The following is a 14,476-nucleotide window of genomic DNA, read 5'->3' on the forward strand; positions in this document are numbered from 1 at the left end:
ATGAAAAACAAATAAAAAATCGTTAAGAGGTATTTTCAAAAATAATAAAGATTTTTCTCTATAAAGTCACTAAATGATATACAAGACCAATTAAGCATGCACCAATCCATCATTTCTAGCTCCAATAAGCATTACTCTAAATCCTGGACAGCTTGATTAAAATAAAAACCACAAAGAATTACCGCATACGATATAACTAAAATCACTCCTTTGAAGTAGTTTGATTTACCTTCTGCATAAATATATGTGAAAAGATAAATTGAAATTAAAGCAGCTATGATATCCCACCTTGGAAAAACTAAAGAAAAAATTTGATCAACATTCATAAAATTTTTAAGCATTGAGTAAACAACAAGACTTGGAATTTGAATCAATACAACTTGCAAAGCATAAGCACTACCGATTTCCATTGACAAGGCAACATTACCACCAATTGCAAATGAAATAGCATTTAAAAATTCAGTAGTGTTAGGAACTAACGCAAATATAGTCAAACCTAAAAATTTTGGATCAATGGGAAAATCAGCTAAAATTGAATCAACATTGTCCACTAAAATTTCTGCAATCACTGCGTATAATACTGTTGCTCCTAATAAAATCACAGTTGATTTAGTTCTTGACCAATTTGGTGCTTCATGTCCTCCCTCTTCTTGTTCATCTTCCTTATGTTCTTTTCTGAAATCTGCATCAGATGGTGTGTTTACCCTTTCGAGTCTTTGAACTGCTATCTTATTATTAGGTTTTGCATGAACTGGTGTATTGACACTAGTAACACTCGGTGATCTAAAATAATCTTCCTTTTTAACTTCATGGGAATTCGTAGCCCAGATAAGTGAAGCATGAGTTTTTAATGTGAACCATAATCCACAGACATAAGCAGCAAATAATGCAATTGCAACAATGAATGAAAAAGGTTTGATGACTTTAAAATATAAAGGATCTAACGTGAATGTTGGTTGTATAAAACGACATTTGGTGCAATCATCAAGACCAGTATTTATTTCACATTTATTACATTTAATTTCATAAGCTCCATATATCTGATAAAACAAAGATGGGGCAAACATAATCACCATTGCAAATAAAAGCATTGTTGATGAAACACCAGCAGATCTAGGATTATAACGTTGAGTCTTACGCTTAAAAGCACCACCACACATTGATAAGCCAGGTAATAGTAAAACACCACCTAGAATTGAACCAATCATAGAACCTTCTACTAATTTACCTTTAGCTTGATTTAATGCAACACAATACAAAAAGATTTCAACAATTGTTGAAAAAAAGGCATTTATGACAGCACCTACTCCCATGGATGACTGAGCAGATATTGAAGCGACAGCTTGACCAATAAAATAAGCTAATGGAATAATTGAAAATAAACACAAACAAAAAATAACCGTTGAATTGGTGATGAAGGCGTCCCAGTTTAATGTTTCTTTAAGAAAATAATAATCAAAAATAACGAATAACACAACTGAATTCAAATTTATGAAAAAAATGTTCGTACCGTCTATAGTATATTTATAATAATGCCAACCACAACATCTATAGGTACATAATAAAATCATTTGCTTCTTTCTCTTCAATGCTGGATTTTTTTCTCTTCTCTGGTAGTATTCTTTTTCCATTTCAAAATCTAAAGCTAATGGATGACGTCTTACATGATCATTTAAAGTCATTGTAAGATTAGTTATTGGTATAGTAAATACTAATAACCAACATAATAAACCCACTAAATACGAAATTGGTTGTACAATCACATAAAAATATACATAAAATGCAATTCTACCAGAACTCCAATCACCTCTGCCAAAAAATCTAACTTTAATATCATTTGCTTCGGTTCCATCATCTGTTTCATGAACAGTTTCGGGTGTTCGTCCATCTTCTAATGAACTATAAGCATCTCTTAAAGGTCTACCTCTATGATCTTTCATTAATGGTGCTGATTCTTCAGTTGTGCCAGTATAACGTCTTGGAGGTGCAAAAAATAATCTACCTTCTTCTTGAGCTCTCCATTGATGAAATTCATTAAGTGTTCTACCTTCCAATTGATCTTCATCCAAATAATTTTTATCTTTGTTTAACAATACAAACTTTCCGAATGGCCATAACCAATATTTACCTAATTTCAAGAATGCAACTACATAAGCTCTCAGTTTTGGTTTTATCGCAAATCCAGAAAATAAAAATACAAATAATGCTCCAATTAAACATGTAATGAAAATTAACAAACCAGCTGTTAAACTCCAAATTATATTTGTTAGCCTTACACCCCAAAAGATTCTTGAAGTTGTTGGACGTCGTGGATCAAAATCATGAATATCTTCATCCGCTCTTGTTGCAACAGATCTTTCCTTTTTATACAATGATGGTTTCCAAATTTTGATACCGAACGGGTGAGTTGAATTAATTGCATTTTGCCTTTCTTTCAAATTAAGTGACTCCATTGATGAATTGGACCCAATAGAACCATTGTCCAGTGCATCCTCCACATCTTCTTGTTCATCATCTTCTGGTTGTGGCTGATCTTCATCATCTTCATCACTAACAAGGTGTTTCTTTTTATCATTTTTCTTTAGTAATCTTAAATTTACTTCGGCATCTGATAAATCTTTGGCTATTGTTGATTCAATATTTGGTACATCTTGAGCTTCTTGGAATTGTCTCATTGGACTTTTACTAGTTCTCCTTTGATATAATGCTTTTAATGCATCATTATAACCTTCTAAATAATCTCGATCTGTTTTTTTGACGTTATTTGCTTCAATTGGCTTAGAACCTTCATTTTCATCTCCTTCTTGTTCGTTAATATCATCATCAACTGAATAGATTAATTTTGCATGACTTTGACTTATACTATGATGTTTTCTTAAAGCTGGTCTTGATTTTCTTCTTGATACACTTGTTGATCTATTTCTCGGAGTTGAAATACTTGTAACACTAGATTGTCTAGACTCATCCACTCTAGATGGTTGATTTGGATTTGATGGACCCAGTCCAGGAGTAGTTGACATTACTTTTTAAGTTATAAAAGCAATTGATAAAGATTGAGTACAATACAACAACATAATTTTAGAGTTTAGTTTTAGATTTTGTTTTAGTGTACATTATAAATTTTGTGATTCATTTCTTTTATGTATTATCATTTCTATTAATTCTTTACTACAAAAAGATAGCGAGTAATTGAAGTAAAAATATGTAATATTTGACGAGCTTAAATCATTCGATTTTGGCTTAATCACCTAATCTATGTCCTTTACCTCTAAATGCATTTTCACCATTACCAAACCATGAATAACCTGTAGTATTACCAGTTGAATTTGGATTATTATTGTTACTATTCGTTTGCCCCTCTTGTCTTTTACTAATTAAAGGAGGTTTACCAATTGTTGTAAAAGCTGTTGTTCTTACTGACGTATTTGTTGGATATGATAACAAATGATATAACCAAATTGGAGCTTTTAAACAGCCTTTGTCGTATATACTATCTTCAATAAATTCATATTGATAACCACCGCGCTGCTCTTGGTTATCGATATGTGTCATTCCAACTCTTCTACCTTCATGGCTCTTTTTTGTGTTATACTTTCCATAAGCTCCTGGCATTAAATTATAAAATGGTAAAGTTTGCAGTTGTAAACAAAGATATAAATAACCACTAAAAATTCCAACTAATGTATCAACTAACGCGACTGGACCACCAAGTATTAATTTAACAAGTAAATTACCCAACGGTAAATAATATGCCTTTATTGGAATTATACCTAATAAATTTATTTTAGCATTTTTTAAACTTCTTGACCAAACATAAGTTATGCAAGCTAATAAATTTTCATGTGGGAAATAAGTTAAACGTGCAAAATTTCCAGTAACTGCATCTATGAATAAATTTGTTATTTGTATACATGTACCACACAATATTATAAACCATAAATAATCTGGAAAATTTCCTTTAAATTTACCTTCATGAGCTTCTAAATGATTTGAAAATGTATAAAAAAAATAAGTATCTAATAATGCACTCATACTTGGTGGGAATAAACCTGAAGGTATTAAAAACGAAGTTATAAATCTATACCATCCCAATATTGTTAGTGATATAACTTTTATAATTTGAAATGACAGACCTGTTTTCGTCACAAGTCTAATTAATGCATATTCTTGTAATAGTGTAGTGAAATTAATGTATAATGAGTCCAATGCAGGGGAGAAATTTCTAATTGCAAAACATACCAATACAGTTGAGATTGTAAAAAATCTTGTAACTGGTGGTATGCTTTTAATATTAGCAATTATTGGATTACTCATGAATAATTAATGAAAGGTGTTTTCTGAAAATTAAAATGTGTCCAAATATTTGGTTCCAAAAATGCGCTAAAAAAAAACATTAATCTTTAAATTACTTCATCATTTACAACCAAGACACACAATGAAACTAGTTAGGTTTCTTATGAACATACCCAATTCAACGAATCAACCAATAACAGTAGAATTAAAAAATGGTAATATAATTAATGGAACTTTATTATCTTGTACACCTTCAATGAATTTGAATTTGAGAAACGTTAAATTACAACAATTATATCAAGATCCAATACTACTACAATTCATAAATATAAGAGGTAATCAAATAAGACAAATACTATTACCTGAAGATTTAAATATAGATCATGTTTTACAAAAATCAGAAACTAAAATAAAAGGTCATGGGGCTGGTCCTAGTGCAAAACCTATTAAACGAGGAGGTAGTAATTTGAGAGGTAGAGGTAGAGGTAGAAATTGAAAATGGTGGAGAAACATTTTATTTACATTAATACATATATACAAGCATCCATTTAAAACCACGTTTTCCTTCTTTCTTCTTTTTTCTTCAATAATTTCTTATAACTTGGTCTGGCTTTGACTATCAAATTATCCATATTCTTAATTGCTTCTTCTCTCTTTCTAAATTTCTCTTCCAATTCAGCTTGATCTGATCTACCAGCAGGTTGTATCATACCTTGCATCCATTTCTTATTTTCATATTTATCTTCATGGAATTTTCTTGGAGTTGGTGGTAGTAAATCTTGTATACCAAATTTTTTTGCTAATTTGAATAAGTCTGCTGATCTTCTTCTTGAATATTGTGAACTATGCCATTTACCAGTTTCTGGATTTTTATTTGGGAAAAATGGATTTTTTGATGAATCCGTTATTAATGATGGTCTATTTTGATATTGTGAAAAGGGTCTTGGTGGATATTTTATGAAAAAGTTATGTAATTTTTGGGGAAGTTTTGCAAATGCTTCTTTTGATGTTAGTGACATTCTAGTGGTTATTCGTTGAGATTGAAGTTAAACAGCGATATTTAAGTATTAGAAAAGGTATTTGTGATATTTGAAAAAATTGAAAAAAAAATTATTGTGAAGCGATTGGTAGCAAGATATGTTTCAAGCATGTTGAAAATTATATTGTAGAATCATTATGTTTACTCAATTAATTACACTTGATATTTATTACTATATATCTATTCTGGACCTTTGATCATGATTTTAACAAAATCTTTACCTTTTGCTGCAAATTCGTAAGCTTTAATTGCATCGTCGAATGGGAAAACATTAGTAATTAACCTTTCAAAATCAACAATAGCTTTATCTTTTCCATTTTTGTAATTTCTTTCCAAAAGTTGAATTGAAGTTGGATAATCTCCATAAGCATATCTAAATGAGCCATATAATGTTAATTCTCTATTTATTAAATTAAGAATTGGAAATGGAACAGTATCCAGCAGGGCATTTCCAACTTGAACAACACGACCTCCATCTTCAACACATTTAACTGCTAAATCAATGCAAGGAGGAGCACCAGTACATTCAAAAGCTACAACAGGTCTATTTCCATCAAAGGCTTTAATCAAATCTTCAACATTACCATCTTTTGAATTATAAGTATGGGATGCCGCCCCGATATCACGAGCAAGACGAAGTTTATCATCTACTATGTCGAGCAAAATTGTGGGGTTACCATACAAGACCCTGACCGCTGAAGCTAATAAAAGACCCACAGGGCCACAACCTATGACCGCAACTGGTTCCAAGGGTTTCAAATTTGATCTTCCAATAGCGTGTACTCCAACACTCAATGGTTCACATAAGGCACCCAATTCCAAACTAACATCGTCTGGTAATTTATATAATAAGTCAGCTGGTGATTTGTAGTACTTACATAATGCACCTTGAGGATTATTACCATTTGGATCAGGAGTTGCAGCAAAATCCATTGGACTTAAATTATAACGACCTTCTTTATAAAATTTATCAGCTCTTGATTTAACAATACCTGGTTCAATAGCAACACGATCACCAACTTTTAATGATTTAACGTTTTTTCCAACCTTTGAAATAACTCCTGAAGGTTCGTGTCCAAGAACCATTGGCTTGACTAATTTAAAGTCTCCAATTTTACCTTGTTTATAATAAGCTATATCTGAATGACAAATTCCAACATATTTTATTTCAACAATACATTCATCTGGTTGATCAATTGTTGGGATTGATTCATCTTTAAATTGGATATCATCAATTTTTTCTAATACAACACATGGATTTTTATCTGACATATTTGGATTTTAATTTTGTGTGATTTTTTTTCAGATTCTAAAATTTTTAGCAATTTATTATTTTCTATTTGAATTGAATTGATTAATAAGTATTCAATTGAATTTAAAAAATTGTAATTGAATTACCTTATTAAAGTTGAATTAAAAAGTTGATAAATAAAGATTTGAAAAAATGAAAATCTCAGTGAAAATAAATTGAGATAGAATTAGAGAAATAAATTACCTTTTTATATAAGCAAAATATTCTATGCATATTGTAAAAAATTAGCAAGATTGCGTGGGGGTAATTAAAGATTTAACTAACAAGTAAAGATTTCTTCTTTAAATTTCTATTAACTTATTTGATTTATAAGAATTAAAGCATATATCTAAACACTAAGATCTAATTAAAAGAATTTGTAAATAATTAGAATTTACCAAATGATCTCTACTAAGATATATGTAAAAACATAATCCAAACAAGTCTGATCTTTTCCAGTTCAAATTGACGCTGTAATTGGTATTTGAAAAAATTAAGAATTTAAAATTTTGCAACTATTCTCGGAATAATTAAACACTAGCAAATTATAGTTCAATTAAGCTCTTGATAAAATTGATTGATTGATCTGGAATTTAATGCCAAATTAATGTAAAACAGCAAATTTACTCTTACGTCTACTTAAATTTTCGGAGAGATATCAAGTATTAGATTTTTTAGCTTTGTATAAGGTTCATGTACATTCCACGTATTTGTGGTTTAATAGTAAGTAACCATGTGAATTGTAACTAGATATTACTTCAAATTGTAAAGAGAGTAATTTGAAAGTTCAGAATTCCAAAACCTTTCACTGATATTTTTATATTTTTTTGATTATTCTTCAATATCTATTTAATTGGAATATATCATTGTCATCTTAAACCTCTATGTAATTAAGCCCTCTCTTATTTGTTCTTCTCCATTTATTTAGCAACGTGTTGTAAAGCTTCTAAAACTTCTAATTCAAGGTTAGCTTCAGCTGCTACAACTTCATCACCTGATTCAGCTCTTTTTTGAGCATCAGCAATTAAATTTTTAACAGCACTTGCATCAATTTGATCTGGTTTAAAAGCTTCAATAGCACTTATAGTTAATTTATTACCTGGTTGTACCATTGCAATTCCTCCACTGACAAAGTATTGTTCAGTTTCTCCACCTTTTTGTATAATCTCTAATAAACCTGGTCTCAATTGTTCAACGATTGGAATATGATTAGCTAATATACCTAAATCACCATTAATTGATGGTAAATTGACTTGTTCAACTTCTGTGTTTGCATATAATGTTTGAAATGGTAAAGCTAATGATAATCTTAAAGCATCTGATGATGGAGCTGCTTCAGTTGCGTATGTTCTCCTTGCAGCAGATATCGATTGCTTAGCTACTTGACGTAATGATTGTCTAAACATTATATGTTGTTGATGTTGTTGTAGTTGTTATGTAAGGTGATATGTTTGAAGTTTGATGTCTTAACGTTTCAAAACTTTTTTTTTTCAATTGGTTGACCGAAATTAATTTTTTTTACTATTGTGTGCTATATACAGGATCTACAATATTATTGGTTTAATTACTATTAGTAGCTTACTTACTAGACTTTCTAATCCGGTAGTATATTACATTTTTTAAAACTGCTAAGTACATACAGACTCAACTACTAAATTGATTTAAAAAATTATCAACATCAAATTCTTCACCCATTGTTGCATTATTAATGTTATTATCCTCACCTTCAAATCCTGTATCTAGTAAACTCATATTTAAACCATCTAATATCAGTTCATCATTACCTAATAAATTATTCATATCTAAATCCATATCATCATCATTTTTATTATCTGGTCCATTATTATTATTATTAGAAGATTGTGGGTTATTTAGTTGTGATTGATTTGTATTACTTTGTTGATCGTTAATGACCCCGGTATTATTATTTGAATCATCGATATTCATAAATACATCATTATCTTTATTATCATCATCCATTGGTATATCCAAATTTATATCATTATAATTAATAGAAGAAAGGAAGTCATTTTCATCATTTATTTTTTGATCTGTTGATTGGGGCATTATACTTACATCAAATCCTAATAAATCATCAAAATTTCCAAATTGACTTGATTGTTGTTGTTGTTGCTGTTGTTGCTGTTGCTCTCGTTGTTGCTCTCGTTGTTGTCTTTCTCTTTCCTCCTCTTCTTGTTTCTTCTGCTGTTCTTCTTCTTCTTTTCTTTTTTGATCTTCTGCTTCTTGTAATCGTTTCATTTCCGCTGCTTCTTTTTCTGCTTGTTTCTTAGCTTCTGCTTCAGCTTTTGCTTTTGCTTCTGCCTCTATTTTGGCCCTTGCAGCAGCTGCTTCTTCTGCTTTCTTTTTGGCCTCCATTTCTTCCTTCAATCTTTTAGCTTCAGCTTCTCGTTTTTGTTTCTCTAATTCTTCTTTGATCTTTAATTCTTCTTGTTTTTGTTTATTTTCAATCATTGTATCAATACACCATTTTGCATCTCCAAATTTGAAAATCGTTTCATCTAGTATTTCATCAAACTTATTTATATGATTTGTTAATTGTTGAATTATAGTTGGTTGAATTAATTGATTGTTTGGCCCTGTGATTAAACTACTTTGTTTCTTGTTGTTATTAATTATTTCAAATATAAACCCCGAAGTCTTTAGTATATCATTTAATGAGTTATCTAGTTTCGTCTGTAGATTGGCTGACATATTGCCATATTATGATGATTGAGTTGATCAAATAATAGTTAGTAGATCGATAAAATTAGTAGAAAATTGATCTATATTGTTTAGATAATTTTTTTCTCACTTTTTCTTTTGTTACCGAAAGCTGGAAATATTTTAAAACCTGGAGATACTCACCACTCGAATTCATTTCAAATGAACTTAAACTACTTTTGAATTGTAAAATTTGACAAGACTGATTGCTAAAATCTGATCATACTTGGTTTGGTAAAATCATTGTTTTAAATTTTTGATTTTGATCATTTCGTATAGCCATCTTAAATGAGGGGAAGTCCAATAATCGTCAATCTCAATCATGCAGGTTCTACCAAACAGAACTAAACAAATCAGAGTTTGACTAGCAAAAATGGTCATTTAGGCTTACCAGTCAACGCAATGGCCAACCCAAAATACACCAATAATTTTTAATATTTCTTGTCAATTTGACGGTATAGCTGAATAAATAATTAAAGTGATAGGAGAAACAAATTGCAAAATGCCAGACGGGGATGAAGCAAAGTCAAAAATTGCTGAGTACTAAATCTAAACTAACAAGTTGGGATGGCGAAGCGGTAAGACTTGTTACTTTTTGATTGAAACTCTCTTAATGATCGAGTCCGAGGAAACATAAGGTCATAAAATTTTTTGATTAGATTTAGTTAGGAAACTCTTAAGATTTTGAGAAGAGAAAAAAGAACCAGTGACTAATTTTTAGCATTGATTGTAGGAAAAGCTTTTACATGAAACAATTTCCAAAAATCTAAAACAATTTTTGGTAGCGTTTTCGTCGAGGTAAATAGTTATTAAGGCTTAAATTCACAATACCTTGAGTTCAGTGTGTAAATTTATATTACCTGTTACGGATACAGAATATCTTGCTTTCAAATAAGTTTATTCAAAGTATATATAGTTGTAATTTTTAGAAAACTGAATTTTGTAGTAAATCAAATTATAAAGTATTTGCTTTGCAATTAATGTAAAAAAAGTACATTAAACATGTATAAGCTACATATCAAAGCCTTGATGTTGGATAATTCTAAAGATTTTTTGTGGTAATCACATTTAGTATAAAAACACATTACTAGTTTATTGGGCTTAAAAGACCTTGAGACTGAAATTGGCCAAGTTTACAGTCAAAATATGTTGCTGTATTGCAAAAGATTGGTATAACTTTTTAACATCCGTACTAATCATACGCTACCAAATTTTTATGTTTAGATATTTTTTAATCGCGGTACAAAGCGATATAGAAAATCAAAACAATACGAAACGCGATTTAAATAGTGGAAAACTACATTTCAATTTACAATTAAATCAATTTACAATTAAATCACAATTGCTTGATAAATTTTTTATTTATATTACATTTGCATCATTCTACGGCTTCTTTTTCATCTAAATATATTTTCAGCATTATCAAAGATAACAAGTCAATTTTAATATTCATTCATTACAAAATCAATAAAATTGGATAGTTGTAAACAAACCTTCAATAATTCAGAGGAACAAAAATTAAAACTTTCATTTTCGATCTACACAACAAAGACAATTTCAACAGAATTTTACCACATAATTAACTTACATGTTACCCGAATCAATAATAACAAGAGAAGGACCATTGAGTAATATCTGGTTAGCTGCAAATTATGACAAAAAATTATCAAAACATCAATTATTAAATACAAATATTGTTAAATCAACCGAATATATAAATAATCAATATAATCATAATTCAACAAATTCAGATAATGAAATAGATGCAATTACTTTAAGATTATCAGGACAATTATTATTAGGAATTACTAAGATTTATTCACGAAAAACAAAGTATTTGTTAGATGATATAAATGATGTTTTATATAAACTAAGAACGGTTTTCAAATTATCAAGTGGAGTTCAATTAGGATCTGATGGATCTACAAGTACAAGAATAAACTTACCACCTCAACAAACAACAATCCAAGATATAAATACAATTATATTAAAAGATCAAGTAACGAGTTTTGATTTATTATGGCAAGATGATTTAAATTTAGAAGATCCAATACAACAACCGATAAATACATTAGCCACTGTTTTCAATACAACTGATCAACAAGTAGATATTTCTGCGGGATCAATAGAGTACGGTAGATATGATGAAGAATTCACAACATCGTCACCACAACCAAATATGGAATTAGATTTTGAGTTAAATGATATAAATAATGAAGAAGATTATGATGCATCAATTGAAATGGGTAGAAATTTATCTTTTAATAATGATGATAATGATGATAACAACTCGATACTAGGAGATCTTAGTAAAAATAATCTATTTCCAGATAATCAAGATTTGGGTGAAGAGTTTGGAGGAGATTTTGAATTAAATTTTGACAATACTGAAGAAATCCCAGAAGAAAATATCAATGATGCTCAAAATATAGAAGAACCTGAACAACCAGTACCACAACCTCAAAGACAATCTAGACCAAGACAAAGAAGAACAAGAATAACCGAAGATGGACAAATGATAATAGTAAATAAAAGACTAATTATAGATTCAGAAGATAATATGACAATTTCAATAGATACATTAAGACAAAATCAAGAAAATATGTTAAATGGAAATACTGTAAATAACACCACAACCAGATCAAATAGAGTAAATCATCCACCATTAACAATAGCTGAAAAATTAAAAATTATTGAAGATTTAGCAAATCAAGTAATTAAAAAAAGAAAACTAAATGATGAATCAGCAGAATTAAGACTCCGAAAACAAAGAGAAGAAGAAGAAGAAGAAGAAGATGATAGTGAATCAACTTCAGATTCAATGGATTTAGATTTATCAATGTCAGATAGTGAAAGTGAAAAAGATACAGCATTAAAACCAAGAAAACCAGTAGAAGAAGAATCAGATGATGAAGAAGAAGAAGATAGTTTTGGAGACGAAAGGATTGATAATGTTGCTAAAAGCACCAGACAAATTACAGAAGAATTACAAAATATGTTTAGACTAGATCATACTTTAACATTTAATGAATTAATTGAAGAAGACTCAAAATCAATAAAACCATTAGGTATGAAAAACAAAAATATTATGAATACAAAAAGAGAAGCTTCAAGATGTTTTTTTGAAGTATTGGTATTAGCAACAAATGATTGTATTAAAATAAATCAAAGTGACAAGACAATTAATATTACATCAAGAGATAATCTATATAATTTTATTTAGCGTGTTTTTTTTTAATTGAATAATCCTTTATCATATGTATTTTCATCCATAACAAATTTAAAATCTGTATTTATATTATAAATGAAAAATTCTTTGGTTTTGGCAATTACCAATTTGTTCGGATCGTTGAATTGTGCAAATTTTATAGGTTCATTTTGTTCGATGATTTTGATGATTGGTGAATATAGTTGTTTTGTTAGATCCCAAAGTTCAATGTAATATTTGTTTTGATACTCACTTAGCGTTATAAATTGAAACTCAAAATTTGGTCTCTCAATTAGTTTTATAATCTTTTTTGAGAAGTTCACTTCTTTAAATGGTTCATTGTCACCTTTTCTCCATATTTTTAAAGTCCAATCTAAATGAGCCGTAAGTATATACCCTTGACTTAGACTAATCATAGATACTGTCAATAAACTTTTTGGATCTTCATGAATAATTGATAGTGTTTCATTATACATTTTATTATTAATTCCTAGAATCACCAATTTAAACACATTTAAAGTAATCTCACCTACGAGTTCATCATTACCGACATACATTGCATCTTTAATTCTCTGTAGTTTTTCCTTTTTCAACTCATCAGCTTGATTAAGATTAAACGAGTACTTAGGTGAACTTAATAAATTCATTGACCATATATTTAGTATGAAATTTTTTGACAACGTTAGTATACATTCATTAGTATCTAATTTAAGCTGTTTTATTAGTATAATTGAGTCATTATGAGAAAACCAATTTTTAGGTCTTGTAAAAAAGCTTGAGTTTGTAATTAAAGTAGGATTTTGAATTAATGTATTCGGTTCTAGTTCCCATATACAAAATTTATCATTAATTGAAAAACCTAATATTTTGTTTTTACTGAATTTGTCAAATTGTATAGTGGTGATTGCTGGTATACAAGATAAATAATTAGTTGGTATAAGATTTTCATCTTCTATGTGATAGACTATAGCATCATGATCATACTCAAAGGATTTTTCAAAACATACAACCACTGATGAATCAATCAAATCAACTGATGCAATTGGTCTTTCAAATTTAAAGGAAAATGAAGATTCTATGAAATTTGTATTGATTTTTGCCTTTTCTTTGATTTCTTTTAAATCAATTGTTTTAGTTATTTGTAGTTTATTTATTAACTTTATAGATTCGATAATTGATTGGTTTAATTCTGTTGATGATATATCTAATTTATTTATGAATTCTGGTTGTACTTGAGGCTCTATTACTTTGGGTTCTTCTTCTACTTGGGTAGTGGTTTGAATACCAACATCATAAGTATTCAATTGTTTTTCTTCTATTGCTGGTGTGACTACACTAGTTATTTCCTCTTTAAGTGGTGTGTTTGAAATTATTATTGGTATTGTCTGAGTTGAAACATCAATACTTTGTTTTGTTGGTTTAACAACATCATTAATTAAATTAGCATTAGCAGATCTTCTTTGTTTTAATTCAAGTAGTCGTTGTCTTTTCTGTTCTAATAATTTTTGTCTTTCTTCAGACATAATTTAAGATTATTGTTATCAAAGATAAACAACGCGTATGCTTGATCTTAAGTTTTATATTAATTTTTTTTTTTCATTTTTACAACCAAAAACATCACCAGTTATAAAATCATGGATATTGATGATATTTTAAAGGAGTTCGAGGATTCCTCGACGAATCAGTACCAAAAGTCCTCTTTATTAATACAACAAGATTTAATAACGGCAATGATGAATGAAAGAATGTCACCAGAACTACTACCATATAAAACTGATCTATTAAATACTATTTTAACGCATATATCAAACCAACAACAATTTTTACTAGATAGTCATGAATATGGAGAGATCAATAGTGGGAATGGGATAATATCGAGTGATTTTAAATTACAACTAATGATTATAGAGACTGATATAGAAAG

At 29.1% G+C, this 14,476-nt stretch overlaps 9 protein-coding genes across 9 annotated transcripts; 2 read left to right on the forward strand and 7 right to left on the reverse strand. All coding sequences in view use genetic code 12, as the record gives it.

Moving 5' to 3' along the window:
- Window positions 1–131: 131 nt before the first annotated feature.
- Window positions 132–3,020, reverse strand: KGF54_000284 (uncharacterized protein; the record flags this gene model as incomplete). The annotated part of the gene is made up of 1 exon (XM_051763362.1): window positions 132–3,020. One exon carries the CDS (start codon window positions 3,018–3,020, stop codon window positions 132–134), a length of 2,889 nt encoding a protein of 962 aa, XP_051622899.1.
- Window positions 3,021–3,240: 220 nt separating this feature from the next.
- KGF54_000285 (uncharacterized protein) lies at window positions 3,241–4,314 on the reverse strand (the record flags this gene model as incomplete). The annotated part of the gene is made up of 1 exon (XM_051763373.1): window positions 3,241–4,314. The coding sequence occupies one exon, from the start codon at window positions 4,312–4,314 to the stop codon at window positions 3,241–3,243; it is 1,074 nt and encodes a 357-aa protein (XP_051622900.1).
- Window positions 4,315–4,435: 121 nt separating this feature from the next.
- Window positions 4,436–4,789, forward strand: KGF54_000286 (mRNA splicing protein; the record flags this gene model as incomplete). Its single annotated transcript, XM_051763384.1, has 1 exon — window positions 4,436–4,789. One exon carries the CDS (start codon window positions 4,436–4,438, stop codon window positions 4,787–4,789), a length of 354 nt encoding a protein of 117 aa, XP_051622901.1.
- Window positions 4,790–4,841: 52 nt separating this feature from the next.
- KGF54_000287 (mitochondrial 54S ribosomal protein mL59) lies at window positions 4,842–5,312 on the reverse strand (the record flags this gene model as incomplete). The annotated part of the gene is made up of 1 exon (XM_051763395.1): window positions 4,842–5,312. One exon carries the CDS (start codon window positions 5,310–5,312, stop codon window positions 4,842–4,844), a length of 471 nt encoding a protein of 156 aa, XP_051622902.1.
- Window positions 5,313–5,512: 200 nt separating this feature from the next.
- On the reverse strand, window positions 5,513–6,604 carry XYL2 (L-iditol 2-dehydrogenase; the record flags this gene model as incomplete). The annotated part of the gene is made up of 1 exon (XM_051763406.1): window positions 5,513–6,604. The coding sequence occupies one exon, from the start codon at window positions 6,602–6,604 to the stop codon at window positions 5,513–5,515; it is 1,092 nt and encodes a 363-aa protein (XP_051622903.1).
- Window positions 6,605–7,543: 939 nt separating this feature from the next.
- On the reverse strand, window positions 7,544–8,029 carry ATP16 (F1F0 ATP synthase subunit delta; the record flags this gene model as incomplete). The annotated part of the gene is made up of 1 exon (XM_051763417.1): window positions 7,544–8,029. One exon carries the CDS (start codon window positions 8,027–8,029, stop codon window positions 7,544–7,546), a length of 486 nt encoding a protein of 161 aa, XP_051622904.1.
- A 238-nt stretch (window positions 8,030–8,267) lies between these two features.
- CTA26 (Cta26p) lies at window positions 8,268–9,335 on the reverse strand (the record flags this gene model as incomplete). The annotated part of the gene is made up of 1 exon (XM_051763429.1): window positions 8,268–9,335. The coding sequence occupies one exon, from the start codon at window positions 9,333–9,335 to the stop codon at window positions 8,268–8,270; it is 1,068 nt and encodes a 355-aa protein (XP_051622905.1).
- A 1,597-nt stretch (window positions 9,336–10,932) lies between these two features.
- Window positions 10,933–12,567, forward strand: MCD1 (kleisin alpha; the record flags this gene model as incomplete). Its single annotated transcript, XM_051763440.1, has 1 exon — window positions 10,933–12,567. One exon carries the CDS (start codon window positions 10,933–10,935, stop codon window positions 12,565–12,567), a length of 1,635 nt encoding a protein of 544 aa, XP_051622906.1.
- Window positions 12,568–12,578: 11 nt separating this feature from the next.
- KGF54_000292 (uncharacterized protein) lies at window positions 12,579–14,075 on the reverse strand (the record flags this gene model as incomplete). The annotated part of the gene is made up of 1 exon (XM_051763451.1): window positions 12,579–14,075. The coding sequence occupies one exon, from the start codon at window positions 14,073–14,075 to the stop codon at window positions 12,579–12,581; it is 1,497 nt and encodes a 498-aa protein (XP_051622907.1).
- Window positions 14,076–14,476: the final 401 nt, after the last annotated feature.

Source organism: Candida jiufengensis (genome assembly GCF_024610255.1).
Source record: "Candida jiufengensis strain CBS 10846 chromosome Unknown scaffold9, whole genome shotgun sequence".
Taxonomy (NCBI): Eukaryota; Fungi; Ascomycota; class Pichiomycetes; order Serinales; family Debaryomycetaceae; genus Lodderomyces; species Lodderomyces jiufengensis.